This window comes from Micropterus dolomieu, linkage group LG09 (genome assembly GCF_021292245.1).
Source record: "Micropterus dolomieu isolate WLL.071019.BEF.003 ecotype Adirondacks linkage group LG09, ASM2129224v1, whole genome shotgun sequence".
NCBI lineage: Eukaryota > Metazoa > Chordata > Actinopteri > Centrarchiformes > Centrarchidae > Micropterus > Micropterus dolomieu.
The window spans coordinates 7,523,671-7,542,499 of NC_060158.1; the positions used below are offsets into that span (position 1 = coordinate 7,523,671).

Genomic DNA, 18,829 nt, shown 5'->3' on the forward strand with positions numbered 1-18,829 from the left:
TAAACAGTTTACCTGAGGAGAAATTCACGCACAGAGCATAAATATGCGCATACATGGCGCTCTGTGTGTCTCCCTGAAGCGGAACCGGAAACACGGTGGAGAGATGGCGAAGCGCAGAATGAATTATGTGAGAATCAAACAGCCCGTGTAGCTGTCCCTGCACTTAATTTTGAGATTTTTTTGTGTATATTTACCTCATATCTTCTGCTTGTTCCTTTTGGCCTCTTGAGGTAAGATTGTCCGTCTCTCTGTGTCCGGGCCCGGCTGTAGATTTTAGCCAGTTAGCTGTAATATTAGCTCAAAACACTGCTAGTTACAAACACAACACAGAATGGGTGGAAAACGAGCGCTTGATTTAGTACACTTGCAGCCCCGAAACATCTTTGTTAAGTCAAAGTCCCACTCTTCTCGCTGACAAGTTGATAACTCCGCCCATTCGGGACTACACGTTAATGAGATTAAAGCTCTCCTGGCAACGAACGAACATAAAGCTATTATTTATTAGCTTTCATGGTCCATAAGTAGGTAATTAAGTTATCTAAATACTCAACTTAAATCGTTGATGTACGTGGAAGCTTGTAATATAATATGCTTCCACAACATGCAAGACAATTAATAATAGATTAGGTAAAGAAAAGGTATAGAATATGGCCGTGTGTTTTCAATATGGAAATGTGAACTACAAAAATGATTTTGTTATTATATAAATAAAAATAAGCTTACCTTAATGTAAATATACAGCAGTACAAGAACTGAAGTTCATTTCAAGATAATCTGTGTGTCTAAGTCTGTCTAAGTGTTATCTATCTATAGTAGGAAATCATACACCAATTTATTAGTTGATTATATTTTGTATTAAAAATCTGAATATGCAAAGTAACCACTTGCGTCATACATTCTTGCTGATATAGACGGAGAGAGAGTAGATGAAGTTTCCACATGTCCTGGAAAACAGTTGACCAATTTTCCAGTCATGGAAAACACATGGAAAATGAGAGAAAAAGAAAAATGTCCTGCAAAATATTACGTCAAGGGAAATTATTTTAATGATGTGATTTGAAGTGGTGTGATAAACATATTTATAACACAGCTTGGTTTAATTTCAAATTCATATTTCCTATTCTTGTGATGCGTTCTTTAGAATATCAGTTAACTTTTGATATTTGCACACCTATTGACCCAGTTTTTTATACCATATTACACTTGCATATCGTTGTGAGGTGTAAATAAAGTGTGGCGTTGTGACAGTGGTCCGACAGATGTACAGTGAGCAACATGTCTGAAATAGCTTTTTGTACCGTCACACTGCATTTGTGCTCAGGACCACAGTGATTGTAGAAAGCTAATGTCCAACAGAATGCTGGGATTTTTTTAGTAGGCAAAATTGTGTTGAGGCTATTCATAAAATGACCTGGAAAAGAGTCGGAACCCTGATAGAGCTTTACGCTAGTCGGAATCTGACTTATAACCTTTACTGTAGGTCTCTCTGTGATGTCTTAAAAGATTAAACACATTTAAAACAAATCTTTGTCATTTTTCACCAGGGGAGGATGAGTGCAGAGGCTGCGGACCGGGTCGCTGCTGTGACCAGCAGCCGGCCCAACACCCCTCCTCAGACTTCCTGGTTTGAGTTCCTTCTGGACGGCAGTCTGCTAGAGGAACACCTGCAGAAGTCAAGCCCGGGTCAGCTCAGTGTTACTTATGAACATTTATTTAACAGTGCCTTGTGGTAAATTTGTTTTTGTCTTTTAATCAAATAAACCAAGTTAATAATTTATAGCTTATTTATATCTTAGTAATACGGATTCTTTCCCTCCAATAAACATCTGGACTCAATGTATCAACTACCATAGAACCTTTTCTCTTTTTATCTCAATAAGTTAAACATGGCTGAAAATGGATGGAAACTCATGACTCCGCAAATCATTTTACAAAAACGTATCTATATACGTGCCTTGTGTATTGGGTAACAATTCTTTATTGTATCAATCTCCTTGTCTTTTGACTTTCATTGTTGAGTAAAGTGCATTTATTAGATGAAATGTATAAATGTTGTCACTCTGTTTCAGTGTCACGTTCATAGAAGTAACAGTTATCTTTGTGTTTTGCATAATAATTGCCTATTAAATGAAAAGACATTGTTCAAAAACAAATTCACAAATTTTCATGACCATTTTGTTGTTTCATGGTGCATTTTCCCCCTGTTGGGTAACGTGTCAAACGTTACCCCACGGAACAAAATGACACCATATTGCGATATCTGCAGTGCATCTAGCTTTAGAGCTTTATATTGGCTCTCAAAATCATGATGGCACACTTGAGGCTTTGGTGCTGTTTTTGTAAGAATCACAAAGCAAAGGCTATCACTCTCTCTGTGAAAATTATTTCCCGAAGAGGCAAATTAATGAAAAGTGGGTCCACAATAAATATAACTGATGGCATATAATACATTTATGAATTGGAACAGTCTAAAAGCATTCGAGGTTGGATGTATGAGTGGACTCCTCGAATTAACACATTGTGTGCCTGTTAATGCTTTTATTTATGTATGTATGTTTTCACAGACCCAACGCCAGTGCAGCTGATCATCCAGTTCCTGGAGCAGGCATCCAAGCCCTCGGTGAATGAGCAGAATCAAGTGCAGCCTCCGGCAGACAACCGCAGGAACCGCACACTGAAGCTGCTGGCACTGAAAGTAGCTGCACATATGAAGTGGGATCTGGATGCTCTTGAGAAAGGGTGCGTGAAAGGCTTTTTAACTTTATAATGTGGAGGAAGTCAGTGTAACTTTTCATGTTTTTTTTAAGCATGTGTACCTTTTAATTTAAGTCACTTTAGCAGGCAGCAGAAATGTGTTATTTTGTAGAGGACACGGTAATCCTTCATTTTAGTTAATGTGTGAAATTTTAGGTTGCAGGTTTTGACCCAGTCAGGATTTGTGGCATTCTGTTATTTTGACCTTTTAAAATTATGCAAATGTATTTTCCAACATTTTAGAATGGTAACTGCGTAATTACCTTAACAGAAAGAGATTGTTGCATCATGTAATGATTTATCTTTCTTCCCTGCCAGCTTGACCATTCCAGTGTTAAACATGTTACTGAACGAGCTCCTATGTGTGAGCAAAGTGCCACCAGGGGTGAAACATGTGGACCTGGATCTGTCTACTCTGCCTCCTACTACAGCCATGGCTGTTGTCATATACAACCGCTGGTGAGTAAGATTCACTGGGAAAACACACAAAACTCAATGAGGTCAGACGCACCAGCTTGTTGTTGTTGGAGAGCCTGGCTAATTCCGCTGTGGTCGGCAGTTCAGATTGTTGCATCCTATCCTAATCCTGTCTCAGAGTGAACTACTACTGCTATGAAATGGACCTGTATCCCCTCCAATAGACACTACACATTACATTAACACGCAGGCACCACATCTGTCTCAATGCATCACATTAACCCAGATCTTTTAGATTATCTGAACATTGCACATATTTCTTATTCCTTACACTTTATACTGTGAATTTTTGCACATTCCTGCGCAAGCTGTACAGCTTACAGCTCTTCCATTCTAAAAACAGAGCTATTGTACATATTTTTCATATGTTTACTGACCATTTTTCTATTATATAGTTATACTTTATTGACTTGTTTTTTTTAGCCTTTTTAAATTTATTTTCTCTTACTGTGTTTATTGTTATGCACCAAAATACCAAAACAAATCACTTGAATGGGAAAACCTACTTGGCAAGTAACCCGATTCGGACTTAGTGAGTGCATCTGAACATTTATTGATTTTTAGCAATTAGTCTCAAAGAATAAATGTAGATGATAGAAAGAAAAACAACAAATTTTAACCATCTCCATGTCCAATTCTTCTTGTGTCTTTCAAAGGGCCATCAGAACCATTGTGCTGAGCAGCTTTCCAGAGAAACAGACCAAACCGGGACCTCACCAGATGAACATGTAAATTCTGCTCCTTCCTTCCTGTTATTGCCCTCTGATTTGGAACAAGCTTAAATTCTTTACAGAACAAATAAATGTATTCATGCTTATCTGAAACTTAAATCCGTTGCACATACAGTTAAAAAAAATAAATCCGAATAGCTTTTAAGAGCTCAGTTTTAGTGGCATCAAGATGATAGTGAGTTCTTCTCTTGTGGCCTCTCATAGGTTGAGTGTTGTGCAGCAGGAGAAAGAGATGACGGAAAACATCCTTGCTGTGGTGAGTTTTTTTATGTATAAGTGGAAATCTTGAAACACTGTCATGCTATATACTTTCTCAAACTATTGCTGATATTAATAAACATGTCATCCACATTTTAGATACATTTAGGTATGCCAGATAGCTGGATGAACAACATGTCATTATATCCCTTTTTCCCGTTTTGTCCCTGTCCACTGGCAAAGAAATTGTCTAGTAGGTTACATTTAATGTGCTCTCTTTCAATGCCCTCAGCTTAAAGAGCAGGCGACCGATTCCATCAGTGTCCTGGAAGGAGCTCTGCAGCTGAAGAAAGATTTCTACATTCACACCCTGAGGACTCTGGATCTGCTAGCTGCTGATGCTGCTGCCAACGGAGAGACAGAGTCATCGACTGCAGGGCTTCGCATCAGTGCCGATGAGCTGCACTGCCAGGTTAGTGGACAACACTGTTTCCACTACACACAACAACAGTGTTGTCTTGCTCAGATAATTTTAATTACATACAATTAGATGAGCTTTATTGATCTCTCAAGGGAGAAACTGGGGAGTGTGTGCGTCAGAACAATAGATTTTCATTTCATTTTCATTTTCACATACTTTATATAATCTACAGACAAAAATAATGGAAATGAATTTTCAAAATGTAACTTAATAATGTTTCAGTTTAAGTTAATTGATTTTCTAGTGTGTGTAATCCAAAACTGGTCTAATTTGTATTTTGTGTTTCAGGTGCATTATGATTTGGGAGCTATTTTCTTCCAGCAAGGCTGCACAGACCAGCCAACCTATCAGAAAGCCCGGGATCACTTCAGACAGACAAAAGAACTCTTAAAGAAGGTACATCTACCTGAAATTGCTTAGATGAAGTCACAATGCTGTCCTGGCATGTTGTTGTCCATAACAATTTGGCTGCAACGCAATTCGTGGATCTCAGTCATTTATTTATGTTTTTCAGCTGGACTCGACTGTCCACGTTCACCTGGATGAGAAACGTCTGGCTGGCTACTGGAACGCCTGCAAAGCTTTAACTGAAGACTGTGACCCCTCAGACTCCCAGACCACAGCTTACGACCACATCAACAGCCTGATCAGAGCGCACAAGTACCAGGTCAGAGCAGACACTGCAGGGAAATTAAAGCTAAAGATTTGTTTTGTAAAAATACACCTTGAACTACATAATGAGAAATGTGGCATGTTTTATTGTGAATCATGTGTGGTACTTATATACTAATATTATGTTAATTTGTCTATGAAGATTCTCAGTCATCCAGGTCATAGTTATCCAACGAAGGTTAAAATCAAGGGCAACTGGACTTGGTTGAAGATACTGGAATATGGAATTCCAGTATCTTCAACCAAGTCCAGTTCAACCAAGTCTAAAGCTAGGATAATTATGTTAATTTGTTAATAAATGCCACTTCCTCCCTATGACAGGTTGTCATTGAAGCCTTCATCAAAGACAACGTGTCCCGCAGTTTGCCAAACGACTTCAGACGGTCTGTTCTCAGGGAGTTCCTGTACAAAGTCCAACAAGGGTGAGACAGTCAAACTAATGTCAAACATACTGTATGATATGCATTGAAACAAGGTACCTCCTAGGGCTTAAATAAAAAAAAAAAAGATTAAAGGTTAAAGATTTAGATAAAACAAAAATTCTAATTGTGATTATTTTGACCGATATTGCCGTTGCAATAAGATTTGCGTTATTAGAGGGAATTTATCAGTTTTAGAGAGAATTAAAATTATTGCGCAGACAATCTGTCAAACAACCCATTTCTAACACCCTGCAGGGAATCAAGCCTGGATGAGGTTTGCCATAAGCTGTGTGTTTGCAATGCCGTCCGAGATGCTTTGGAAGGAGAAGTCCTCAGTGTGCGTTTCCAGCAGCTCCTCCTCAAGCCCAGTAAAAGGATGGTGGACTTCATTTTGGAGGTACTCACCTTCTTATGTCCCAAATCAGTGTGTGTGTCATTTGAGATTCTTGAATGAATAATTAATGTTTGGAACATCCTGGAGCTTCAGTGTACAAACCTCGGCACATACAAAGGACGTCTCAGATTTAAGTCTTGTTGTAACAGATGCATCCATCTTTCCTTCAGTCTTTGATATCCACTATCAAACTCAGATTACTTTAAATAATGAAAACAGGCTGAACAGTGGTAGTGAAGCTTGGACCTTTTGATTATGGAAAGGGGTTTGTGGGACTTTGGGGATGTTTTTTGTTCTTTATGATTGTAAAATTAGAAGATACTGCACATTTAAATACAATTTTTTGTTGTCGTGCAGGTGTGCACACTTTCCATGGAAAAGGAGCGTCCGTCTGAGACATCCAGAAGAAACATGGGCATTTTCATGAAGTGAGTGACAGCAGAGTCATTGTCACTTTACTTGCCAAGTACAACAAATGTACAAGTACCTCTGGCTACAGAGCAGCTCACTGTGCAGTGCAGTATCTTTTTCACAGTCTGCATCTCCTTAAACGGCACTGATTTGACATGAAACTGTCAACAGACCCATATCACTAAATCGTGTTTTAAATGAGACCATTCTTATCTCTCAGGACTCTGAGTGGAAGCTTGGAGGATCTGTCTCTGCTGTTTGTGGTGTCGTCTCACAAGCTCTTCATGGAGCTGGTGAAGGAGGAGGAGAGGAAGGTCCTGGCGGAGCAGATGAGGAAGAGATCGGCTACAATCAACCTCAGCGCCAAGCCTCTGCCTTCTTTCTATGACATTCCAGGTATTTTCTTGTACATACTATTCGGTGACATCCAACTTATCCGTTTGTCGTCTGTCAAACTGCCCATTGTCAACAGGAAAGATCTATTACTGCTCAGTGGCATGTTTCAGTCTCTTGTGACTGAATTTTGGTTCACCCCTCCACAGCTTCACCGAGTGTGAACATAGGGCAGTTGGAGCAACAGCTCATCCTTTCACTGGAGCCGCGCAGGATCAGACAGATCCTCATCGAACTCCACGGCATGGCCGAACGACCCTTCTGGAGGGTCAACAGCAAGGTCAGAGGTCAACAAACTGATAAAAATAAAAAGTGCTGGTATCAAAGACATTCAAGATTTTGTATTTTACATAATATACTCATATTAAATATGATTCACCAAAATATAGATTTTCAGATCAAATGAAATATACATAATAAAATACCTCTTTCCATTTGTGTGTACAGTGGGAAGTTCCTCCAGACTACATTAACGTGATCCTTGGCATTAAAGACAACCTGACAAAGGACCTGGTTTACATCCTCATGGCGAAAGGACTCCACTGCATATCAATAAAGGTGTGCTTACATGATCAGTGCTCAGAAATGTAACTTGGAAAGAAAACCCTTTTCTGGTTAGGGATATTTTTAGGCTCCTAATTATGCATCAAAATGGAGAGCAAGAATGATCAATGAAGACTGTTTGAGCTGTCTCACTTGAGGCACTGTGAATAACTTTTTCAATAGGATCAGAAATGTGGAATGAGCTTGTTTAGCAGCTCCAAGCAGTGACAATCTGATAAAAGTTCAAATGTTAAATACTTCATCTATCATGTTTTCCCGTTGTCTCAGGACTTTGCCCATGCACGGCAGCTTTTCTCAGCCTGCCTGGAGCTTGTTACCGAGTTCTCTCCGAAGCTGAGGCAGGTGATGCTGAACGAGATGCTGCTGCTGGAAGTCCGGGCCCACGAGACGATGGCGGCCGAGGGCAGCAAGGAGCGACCGCCCCCCGACCTGGTCAGCAGGGTCAGAGGATACCTGGAGATGAGGATTCACGGTGAGTTGATAGACACAAACTGTTACCTGGTCTTTACCCGCCTATAATTTCTTTTTAATTTTCTGATGTTGGGCTTTGTGGAACTTGCTAACTTAGATTAATACTGCAGTGAAATAAGAGATAATGTATGAAGTTTGGACGTTCTATCAATAATATTGTAGACTATGCAAAAGCTGTTTCTAATATTTTAAAGCTTCTCTCGCCAACCTCAAACACAGTAAACAGCATCAGCACCTACTTTTCAGATGCCCTTAATTACAAGAGGTCCTTGTCTTTGTCTCCAGATCTGCCTCTGCGTCAGGTGGTAGGAGAGGAGTGTGTCGCCTTCATGTTGAACTGGAGGGAGAACGATTACCTGACTCTACAGGTGCCGCCATCTCTGGTCATGAACAACCCATACATCAAGGTAAAAAGTCTGTTTTCAAGCCCATTACTACACTTGATTCCACAAATACATTGTTCCAAGAAGCCCATAACATTTTTGTAAGTTATGAAATAATTAAAATAGACTATTTTGTTTTATTTTTCCGCTATGTTAATGTTGACTTCACTGGGCCACCGAAAAAACTTTATATGCTCACTGGATTCCTGAAATCTTAAGATTAGCCAGCTGCAGTAAGAGCCACAGCATAACAGCCTGTGTCTGCTTGTTGCTGCATGCACCACTGCATTTAAAGATCCACGGTATTTCTCTCTTAATGAGCATGTGAAAGGTGTCACTTCCTTCAGCTCACTACTTTGGTTTTCTGGCTCTCATCAGCAGCACTCAGCAAAAAAAAAAAAGCCCTGATAAATCTACTGTTTGTGGAACCTGTCCAGCACCAGACAACAGAGAGCATTAGCAGCTAGCTGGTGAACTCAGTGGAGCATTTAGCAGCAAAAAAGCCAGATATTTCCCTCAGGAGTTGGAGATCAAAACAGTTAAAAGACAGTGAATATTGGACTGATATTTATCAGATGGACAGAAACAAGGCTTCCAATTAGTATTAATGTTGCTCCATGTGTGCTCGTTGTGTAAAAAGGCAACTGATTTGACTTTATAAGGTGATAACATGTCAGTGTTGTGCATACAGCTTCTTGTTGCGCCCCCAATTTGCCAAAAAAACAAACAATTATTGCAGATTTAAGCGAATGCTTAGGAAATGTGGAGAATTTAAAGTGTAATTTACTGCCTGTACCACTACAGAAATATTCTTTAACAGTAAATGTATTGCACATGCTCATTATGCACGTTCCCATAATTCAGTTGGACATATTTGGTACCTTTTGGGGGGGAAAAAAAGTGATCTCCATGAGAGATGGACCTTTCGCTGGGTCCAGGATGATTGACACAGTCAGAAGGGCCGCTGTGATTTTCACTTGTTAAATTTCCTCCCCTCTGTTTCCTTATGATATAGCTCGGCCAGCTACTGGCATCAACATGCAAAGAGCTCCCAGGTCCTAAAGAGTGTCGGCGCACAGCCAAGGAGCTGTGGGACGTGGTGGTGCAGATCTGCAGCGTGTCCATCCAGCACAAGAGGAACAACGACGGCAGAGTGGGCCTCATTAAACACAGAGAGTCCTCCATGGGCATCCTGCACCGGTACGCTGCAGCCACACCTACTACCACTTAAGATATGATTGTGTTAATATGTTTTAGAATAATGCAGATAAAGAGCATTACAACACAATTACAGGCTGCACATAAGCATACACAGGTGCTCATTCTGGTATATTTTCGTTGTCTGACTTATTTAGGAGCAAATTCATCACCTTCATCAAGAAACTTAGAGTAAGTAAAGTAAATAAGCCAAACTTAAACCCACTGTGGACATATTAAAGTTTCATTGGATGAGGTGCTGTTGATGCAGAGGTAACATGTTTCTTTTTATTTCTAACAGGAGCCGTTGGTGCTGACAACCCTCATCTCACTGTTTGTGAGGCTCCACAGCATAGTGCGGGTATGTGTGGTAGTAGAATTATCCAAAAGCAAAGCAAGGGGGAGTTTTCTAGAATGGTTTTAATGTTGCAGTAAGTCTACAAATACCGTGGTAGCTTTTGTTGCAGTTTCAGTCTGGACACCAACTGTTCTCTCTTTCTTTAGGATGATATTGTAAATGAAGTGACAGCAGAACACCTCACCATCTGGCCATCTACCCTTCCAAAGTAAGACATTTCTTTTTCTTTAATGAAATGTTTAAGATTTCATTAACCAACCACTAAATGTGACGATGTGTTTGTGTCGAGCAGCATACAGGCGGTAGATGTGGAGGCTGTGGCTGTGACGGTCAAAGAGCTGGTGTCCTATGCCATCACCCTGAATCCTAATAACCAGTCATGGCTCATCACACAGGCCGATATATACTTTGGTAAGAAAACACAAGAAGACCAGGATTTTTTTGTCTTTAGTAATTAATCATCAATGAATATTTGAGAGTTTCTAAACTGCTCATCAATGGATTTAGACAAATTAGGGTTTAATAGAAGTGGCAAAAATTATTTGTTGAATCACTGAATTAAAGAAGGGTTAGTACTGATTGTTTTGGCAAACACCAAACATCTGGCTGATTAAAATGGTACAACAATTTAGGGAAATTATAAACACAGTGTGACCCAGATGTCTTAGTTAGACTAAAGCCTTCTTTTTCTTCACCATTTGTAGTGACCAATCAGTACTCTGCTGCACTGAACCTTTACCTCCAGGCTGGAGCTGTGTGCTCCGACTTCTTCACCAAAGCTGTTCCCCCTGATGTCTACACTGACCAGGTAGATCACACAGGCTACTCACCAATTTCTGATAAAACATTACACCTAGGTTTACAATGAACAGCTGTTGGTATTGGAAATTAAAAAAATAAAAAGGTTTCCGTTCACTGACAGTTTCTAAAGTAATTCTACTGTACAACATACATTAAGAAGATTAACAACAAAAGGTAGACAGTTAACATCCTTAGTCAATGAATTGCAGTGTCTGTCCACTGTTGTTCTCACGTCTCATTACTATGAATCAATACTTCAATAACTGACTGTTGTTTGCAGGTCCTGAAGAGGATGATCAAGTGCTGTTCAATGATGAACTGCCACACACAGGTCAGTTTCCTGCATCAGTGTTTGTGAAAATGTCAGCGTATTAGACTGGTGTCCAGGTATGATTGAATAAAATACCAGGTTTGTTACACTTTCAGCGTCATGGTAAAATGTCTATTTTCACATCCTGCTTGCTTTGATTTTTCCACATTAAACTAGGTTGTCTCCGTTTCTTGTTAGGTTGCTGTTCTCTGTCAGTTCCTGCGAGAGGTGGACTACATGACGGCATTTAAAGCTCTTCAAGAACAGAACAGGCATGACACGACACGCTGAACAGTTAAGACCAACAGCACTACTCTGAACAGCTCTCACATCTTCTTTTTGTCCCCACAGTCACGATGCCATGGACTCGTTCTACGAATACATCTGGGACGTCACCATCCTGGAATTCCTCACATGTATCCTCTCTGATGTTTTGATTCACGATTGCAAATACAGACCTTCAGAAGTGGATTAAATCACTCCCATGACAATTCTCCTTTTGCAAAAAAAGTTGTTTAACTCTGTCTTTTCATAATTATCATCTTGTTTCTTGAGGCTCTTGTAATTTTTTTCTTCCTTGACTGCGAGTTGAGATATTCACCACAAACGTGGAGAGACTGAGAAGAGACAAATAGCGGTAAGTAGGTCAAACCCTAGTTAATTTGTCAACCTGTTTTGCACAAAGATAACAAACTGCTGTTATGCTTTTAAAAACTCATGTTTAATGTTAAGAGTAGCTTGTTGTCCTTTTGATGACAAACCAAAATAGACTTTTGAGAGTGGAAAGTATTTTCAGCATTGTGTTTTTCCAGACAGAACACTGTTTTTAAATAGTTTATGTAATCTTCTTAGCTCTTATAGAAACATTTAATCCTTTTGGTTTGTCTGAATTTCACCAAATTTAGTTTTAATTGAGTGACATTAGTGCAGTAAGGATTCACTTGGCAATTAGCAGCTTTGAATTTTGGTTTTGTATAAACTTTGTTTAAAATATATTTAGAATCATGTTTAAATGGGTTATGTACGTTTCCTAGAAATGACACTCATAACTTACATGGATGTCTAAAACTCGACTTTGCAACCAAATTTAACTTGCATATCTCCAAGTTGATGAGGCTGCATCAGTTTCCAAACTCTTCGCTCTCTCTCAGATAAAAGCAATCGGGCAGTCTGAGCTGAACACCAGTAACCCAGAGGAAGTGCTGCAGCTTGCTGCACAGAAGAGAAAGAAGAGATTCCTGCAGGCGATGGCCAAACTGTATTTCTAGGAGACATGTGAATCACTGTCAGACTTCTGGGGGGGATGGAAATGTATATTTTATTTTGTGGTAAAAAATAAACTAAATAAATACAGTTGATCATCTGTACACTTGTAATCATTTGGAATGATTTTTTTAAAATTACATCACTGTCAAGTTACAGCAGCATGGTAAAGATAACCACACTGTATGCACTTTATTCAGCCCATGCTTTCTTACACATGGCTTTCATCAGGGTTCATGAAACAGTGTATCATACATCAGCGCTTTAAAGTTACCTTTCGCACCTAGTTTAGATATTGGCCGACAGATGAAGTAGCTTGTTTTCATCTGCATCTATTTTAACCCTGAAGCAGTGTTTCAGACAGTATGCATTTAATGCTACAAAAGTAAACTGCAGGTTACTTTCAATAATAAAACAGCATTTCCTAGAAATGAAACTCATATTTTACAGCAAAATATTTTTCTGAATCAAAAGCACCCACTTATTTAAAAAAAACAAAAAACAAACAAGCAAGCTTTAGCAGATTTAAAAGCCTAAAATATCCTGGATAATGCAATCAGTATCCTCGTTAGCCTTTTCCCACTGGCTAGGAGCCGTCTCCACTAAACAAATCAAGTCTGTGTGGGACCTTAACCCTGAGTCCTCTTTGTTCACACTCGCTTCAGTCTTCCTCTTGCAGTTCAGTGTTGGCAGGTTTTCTCTGTGCTGTTGGGAGGAGTGGGAAACTGGCTGTTCTCATTTTTACTGGCATTCTCCTAAAAGGAACAGGTTGAAAGTCAATGAATATTCAAGTATTTGTTAAAAGTAGCTTTGATGTTAAATAACAACAGCTCTAAAGCAGATTTTCAGCCATTTTAATACGAGTCCAAGGTCACATCTTCCAATGTCTGACCAACAGTAACAAAAAAAATTTCAATTCACAGTTAAATAACAGAACATTGTATTCAAATAGCTTGAAAAATTACTGAATGATTCATAAGCTTATCAAAATAGTTGCCATAGAGTTTAAATGATTAGTCGATTGACAGACAAACTATCGATAACTTGTTTCAGCACGGGAGTCAAATGAGTCAAGACTCATTTGTACTCATGATTTAATAATTTGTGCGTACTGAGATACAAAAAAGGCTGTTCAGACGTCCTGTGTGCTGAGACAGCAGTTAACCTATTAAGCTACTATATATGAATTATTTAATGAGTGGCTTTATGGGCAAGTGTTTGGGCAGCGACAGAGTTTGAAAGCAGCTGTAACTATTATGTCTACTTCAGCTGCCATGATGCTTTGACAGCATACCAATGGAAAAGAATCATGAAATACACTTTAGAATCCTCCACATTACCTTAAAATTCAATCACATTCTTTAGTTTTGTTTGGGAGGGACGTTTTGATATATTTAGCTTGTGTTCCTAAGGAGGTTGAATGCATTTGGTGTAAGTCGCTTAAATAAAAGCATCAGCCAAATTAATGTGATGCAACATCCTTACAATTACAACAATAAAATACCAACCAGCATGGTCATGTAGTCTGTGTGCGTCTGGATGTTGTGTCTGTCTTCTTTCTTTATTGTGGTAAAATCCTTTAGGGTCGCTCTCCCAAACTGGCCCAGCGATTCCACAAAGGGGGCCATCCAGTTAACACACAGCTGGGTAGCTTCTTTCGACAGTCCTGAACACAGATGAAATACCATGTTTACATGCACCAAGCAACCTCGCTGTGGGTCACACTGACATTCAGGTCACATACACAATGAGGTTATAGTGACCGGAGCATTTTTCGATCAACTTAAACACACGCTCATTCTGGTCACATTCTCTTGTCCTTATTAGGCTCACATTTTTAGACAAAAATGTTTTTCTTCGATTTATATAAAACACAATTATCCCAAATCCTACCTGAAACTTTTTCAACTGTTTCCTGATGAATGAAATGGCACAGGACAGAGGCAGCCAACACTCGATACTGGAAGTCCAGAGAGTTTATGTTGAGGATACACAGGTCTAAAAGCTAGAGAAGTCAAAAAGACAGAAGAGAAAACAGAATTAGTCATGAGCCAGGCTTAAACTGAAGAGATAAATATGTAGTTTTGGTTCCTTTTTACATTAGCTGCTGGTTGGGAGACATAAGCAGATGATTGTAGGGAATTTGTCTACTTTAGTATGAGAGTGGATATAGGAAAAGCTCTGACTTCAAACAAAATGAAAATCCAATAAAAAGGGTTGCTGGAGCCAAACCCAGCTTACATCGGGGGAAAGGCGGGGTACACCCTGGACAGGTCGCCAGTCTAAAAGACTAAGCCCTTGGTTTAATGTTGGATTTTTGTTGTCGACTGCGTCAGAAGGGTTTTAACTCAGCTTTGAGATCAGATGTGTATCAGTATGCATGTTAAAAGAAAAATCTCATCAAAAAACCTACACGTGTCATTTGTATGTAAGTGTCCTGTGGAAACTGTGGCTCCAGCAGGTCAGAGTTGGTGTTCATCGATGCCACCTGGAAGTAAAGCTTCAGCCAAGACACGGCTGTTTCAGGAGAAAGGTTCCAACTCAATGCCTGTAGAACAAGCGGAAAGTAGAATAACTCCAAACGTCTCATCGTTTATTAATGAAAAATAATCAAAAATGTGGCTATACTTGTGATAGTATTACCTTTAAAATAATTAACTCCATTTGAAGAATCTCGTCTTCATAGTAGGTCCCTGCAGTCACATAGGCCATCTGGGAGAGCTTTGGAGGACAGGCTTCCTATAAGGAAAGAAAAGTAAACTTCTCTAACACTTCACCAGGTTTCTCAACTGGCTGCTGGGTTTTTTGCACCAAACAGAGACGATGTGGAGGAAATGTGGAAAGTCTTGAAAATGTATTGAGATGTGTCAAGTGCAAGTTGAATTTGAGTTCTGTAGTTGAAGGAGTCACTTGTCGCAGTGCTGCACGTTTTACTTTAGAATGATTTGGAAAATTAGACCTGACCCCTGCTTACCTCCATCTTTGATGCTATAAAAAGACAGGTTATTCCAATAAGCTGCAGCATATTCTTTTCAATGTTGTTCTGGGTCAACATGAACCGGTCAAAGTAGTCCTGTGCCAGGTAGAACGTCTGCCGGTGAAGAGTATAGGCCTCGCTCACCTGGTAAAACAATTGACATTAGACACAAGAATTTTGTAATTGAACTTGTGAAAAATGCATTTCAAATATTATTAATTATAATTAATAATAAACCAGGCTTGTGCAAAACAACTCAAGAATGATGATGTAAAGAGGTCAAATATGAAATAACTAATTTGGTTGTCTTAGTCTCAGTTTAACAACATTGCCACCATAAAAGAATTTTACACAAGGTTGTATAATCAACAATACCCAGAAATCTGAAAGATAATGTTCTATTTAAAAGCAGATGAATGTTTAACTGTAACAAATATTTTAGGGAGCATATGTTTTTTAAGAAACCCATTGAAGCATATAAACAATAACTTTGGTAAAAATTTGGAGAGGCAGCTGAAGATGCACCTCAATTAACCAGTCGAGGAGGATTGATCTCATTCTGGGTTGTATTGTGGGATGCTTCTGCATAAAGCTCTTGCTGTGTGTGTAATTCTGCTCCCTGCCGACCATCTTCACCCACACATCTTCAGAAGATCCCCATCTGTAACATGCAGATACACAGAGCTGCAACGATTAGTCACTTCATCAACTGAAAGAAAATTAATTGGCAGCCGGATTGATAAATGATTAATAGTTTAGAATTACAAACATCTGATTGTTACAGTTTCTTAAATGTGAGAATTTGGGTCTTACGTTATAGTAAATAGAATATCTTTGGGTTTTGGGTTGTTGGTCACACAACAAGACATTTGGCAACTTGTGCTCTAGGGATATTGTGATTAGACCAGACAAATACTTGAGAAACAAACTGGGAGAATAATTGATAATGAAAATAACCTTTAGTTGCAGCCTTAAAGAGAAACATTTATGTTAAACTGTCTGGCAGATGATTTCATCAGGACATTATTGATAGACAAACCATGGCTAAATTAAAAAATAAAAATAATAATCACCCAAGATGAGGCAGAGGTGACTGCCAAACCAAGGAATCTCCTGCAGTGGGAACTTCATAGCTGGGTTCATAATGGTCGACTGTGACTCCCTTCTCATGAGTCTCTATGAGATTACAAGGCTTGGCGACACCTTCAAGTACCAGCTGGTTCTGAAATGGAAATGAGAAAATATAATAAAACATCTGTTTTTATAAACAAAATCTATGAAGAGCACAAACCTCCTTTGCCTCATGGGTGGTAATCTAGGTTATACGATGACCTGAGTTGGGGTTTTGGGGGAGTAGAGTGTGAAGGGTGATTAAGGGGATCTTAACGTTATTGTATGAGTGATTTTTGTTCTTAGAATTTCTGAAACTACTCTTGGCTCCTAGAGTTACTTAAGATAGTATGTAAAATAGTAATACACCTGTGAAAAAAACAAAAATTACAATAAAAGAAATTGACATGGGACATACCTTCTCACACTGCAGCTTTGACAGGGGCTGAACCTTTTTTCTGTTGCTGCGCTGAAAAGATAAGTTGTATGTCAGACCATCTAGACAACACTTGTCTTTATAATCATGAATTAAAAGCTATACAGTATCTTCTTAAATTAATAGTTTGCTATTAAAGGACTCTTACCTTTGTTGTGTTGCCTTTCTGCCCTGGAGCATTTTCAGATCTTTTCTGCAGGCGACCACTGCAAAGAAATCAAACTGAACTCAACATGGAGCAGGAGATTTGACAACAGCCCAACAACCAATCAAGATAAGAACAATAATATCAATTCATAATGCAACAAAAGTGGTCATTACCTTCGTCTAGTCATGGCTGTGGCTGCTTCGGTCTGTGAAAAGGAGGAACAAGGAAACAAGGAAGTTCAGCAGCAACAACCAGCTGCCATCTCAACTTGCACAAAACATGCAAAACCAAGCCCGATGAAACAACAACAACACACAGTTTCCGGAATATTTATTATCATACGCGCCAACATTATTAATGAGCGCGTAAATTAGCAGTAGTCTGCAGCCATCACCCGCGAAACAAATCGTTGCTGCTAAAAACTTACTGATCTGTGTCGCTTTGTATCACCTCTACAAATAGTTCTGGACTTAAGACCCTGTAGTTGCATGAGACGAAACGACCATGAACAGCATAGAGAGCAGTGAAATCCTCCCAAAAGCTACTGATCTGCAGCAACAACACCACAAAGGCCCAAGAAAGACATTTTGTCTCAAGTACCACTGATTGAACAATTTTTGAACTCAACACTAACCAACAGTAACATGATTATTAGTTCTTAAACATTTAATCCGTTGTACTAACGTCAGTTGTAGCAGTTAGTTCAGTCATGATTCAGATGCATAATCATTCATCCCGACACAGAAACAGAGGGGATTTAGTTTAACGTTAACTTACTCATTTAGCTCAGAAACTCTGCATCCTCACTATTCTTCACTGTCAACCAGCCAACATATACTTGCTTACTACTGATAGCTAACTTTGATGCTAGCTTGCTAAACACAGCCACTCGGACTAAGAGCTCTAAACCGACCGACTTTACCAGAAAAATAACAAACAAACTGCTGCTTTAATTGAAGCACAAGACATCGCACCTGCACAGATATTGCTCAGAAAGGATCCAGAACTGTAAAAGGTAAAAATACTGGGCTACAAAGACGTGCTAACTCTACAGAAACACTAAAGTCTGCAGCTTACCTTCCTCGGTTCCGACCCCAAATCAAACTGGTTTCCAATTGGCGCTGGCGCCAACAAATGTGCGTTAGCTGCACATTGCGCATGTGTATAAATACTCCCAACCCTAATCCATTTAAGCCGAGGTTAAGACCTAAAACATATTTAATTTACAGGTGAGTCGCTAAAATTGTTTTGTATTTATTCCCTTTGCTTTAGTTGTAACTGCCTTAACGCTGCTGGTGTAGCTTTTAACTGTAACACTAAGTTAACTGAACCAGCAATTTAAAAGATAAACTCTCGTTTCTAAGGTGCGGACGCAGTTTAATTAAATCACATGTTTGCTTTAAGTGTTTATAAAGCTTTATAGCAATAGGAAAGGTATGTAACTAACATGAATCTTACATTAACGTCGACTTGTCCTTTTATTTTTTCTTCCTGTCAGTTGAATTTTCCAGCCTGCCAGTAGTGGGCGGGGCTACATAACATGAGAGCCAATAGGAGAGAGAGTTGAGTAGAGCACGTGTTCCTTGTCCAGGATGTAAACAAAGCAGGCAGCTGTCAGAGGGGAGGTCGGACCAGAGCAGCAGTCACACCGCTTTTAAAATGTAATCATGTCACAAGTCATGATAAATGTCTTACATCTCCTCTACATAAATACATGTTCATGTGAAACATCGTATTAATGGTAAACTGTCCGTGAAGTGCACAGTTTGTTAGATGGACAGCATTTATTGTTTCATTATCACTGATCGCAAATAATTTTTGCAAAAAATCTCAAAATAAAACAAGCTTCAAAAGCTTTATACAGTTATTTTTATTACT

The 18,829-nt window shown here is 39.2% G+C and overlaps 3 protein-coding genes across 10 annotated transcripts in view; 2 read left to right on the top strand and 1 right to left on the bottom strand.

Annotated features, from left to right (window-relative positions):
* The first annotated feature begins 52 nt into the window (after nt 1–52).
* ints8 (integrator complex subunit 8) lies at nt 53–12,384 on the top strand. Of its 3 annotated transcripts, none has more exons than XM_046058504.1 (28): nt 53–127; nt 1,545–1,683; nt 2,565–2,739; nt 3,073–3,213; nt 3,888–3,959; nt 4,167–4,218; nt 4,453–4,632; nt 4,930–5,037; nt 5,156–5,308; nt 5,635–5,735; nt 5,991–6,132; nt 6,487–6,557; nt 6,761–6,936; nt 7,083–7,213; nt 7,381–7,491; nt 7,765–7,969; nt 8,254–8,375; nt 9,367–9,551; nt 9,707–9,740; nt 9,850–9,909; nt 10,053–10,114; nt 10,199–10,317; nt 10,611–10,714; nt 10,988–11,038; nt 11,216–11,289; nt 11,369–11,433; nt 11,611–11,654; nt 12,169–12,384. In XM_046058504.1, the coding sequence occupies exons 1-28, from the start codon at nt 104–106 to the stop codon at nt 12,283–12,285; spliced, it is 3,018 nt and encodes a 1,005-aa protein (XP_045914460.1). In that variant the 5' UTR covers nt 53–103; the 3' UTR covers nt 12,286–12,384. The 3 variants fall into 3 exon arrangements, with proteins under 3 accessions (XP_045914460.1, XP_045914461.1, XP_045914462.1); XM_046058505.1 differs by having other exon boundaries at nt 92–230; XM_046058506.1 differs by lacking the exon at nt 53–127 and adding an exon at nt 505–525.
* On the bottom strand, nt 12,313–18,428 carry LOC123976388 (G1/S-specific cyclin-E2-like). The gene is made up of 12 exons (XM_046058515.1): nt 18,410–18,428; nt 17,125–17,156; nt 16,952–17,009; nt 16,786–16,836; nt 16,331–16,479; nt 15,783–15,918; nt 15,255–15,401; nt 14,924–15,019; nt 14,694–14,828; nt 14,174–14,285; nt 13,789–13,946; nt 12,313–13,035 (listed from the first exon to the last, which is right to left on the bottom strand). The coding sequence occupies exons 2-12, from the start codon at nt 17,136–17,138 to the stop codon at nt 12,961–12,963; spliced, it is 1,131 nt and encodes a 376-aa protein (XP_045914471.1). The 5' UTR covers nt 17,139–17,156; nt 18,410–18,428; the 3' UTR covers nt 12,313–12,960.
* The window catches only part of LOC123976387 (T-cell differentiation antigen CD6-like), a 14,010-nt gene continuing 13,310 nt past the window's right edge, over nt 18,130–18,829 (top strand). For 5 of the 6 annotated variants that reach the window (XM_046058512.1, XM_046058509.1, XM_046058508.1 and 2 more), the window contains exons 1-2: nt 18,130–18,180; nt 18,450–18,612. The gene's annotated coding sequence lies outside the window, so the exon portion shown is untranslated. The remainder of the gene's footprint in view (nt 18,181–18,449; nt 18,613–18,829) is intronic. The other variant, XM_046058513.1, reaches the window with a different exon arrangement.

Coding starts and splice junctions, on each gene's coding strand:
- ints8 (XM_046058504.1), top strand. CDS start 104: ATGGCGAAGCGCAGAATGAATTAT. Junction 9,552..9,706: donor TCCATGGGCATCCTGCACCG/GTACGCTGCAGC, acceptor TGACTTATTTAG/GAGCAAATTCATCACCTTCA. Junction 11,434..11,610: donor CATCCTGGAATTCCTCACAT/GTATCCTCTCTG, acceptor CTGCGAGTTGAG/ATATTCACCACAAACGTGGA.
- LOC123976388 (XM_046058515.1), bottom strand. Junction 16,480..16,785: donor CAAAGCTGCAGTGTGAGAAG/GTATGTCCCATG, acceptor TTTCCATTTCAG/AACCAGCTGGTACTTGAAGG. Junction 15,020..15,254: donor TTATAGCATCAAAGATGGAG/GTAAGCAGGGGT, acceptor CTTTCCTTATAG/GAAGCCTGTCCTCCAAAGCT.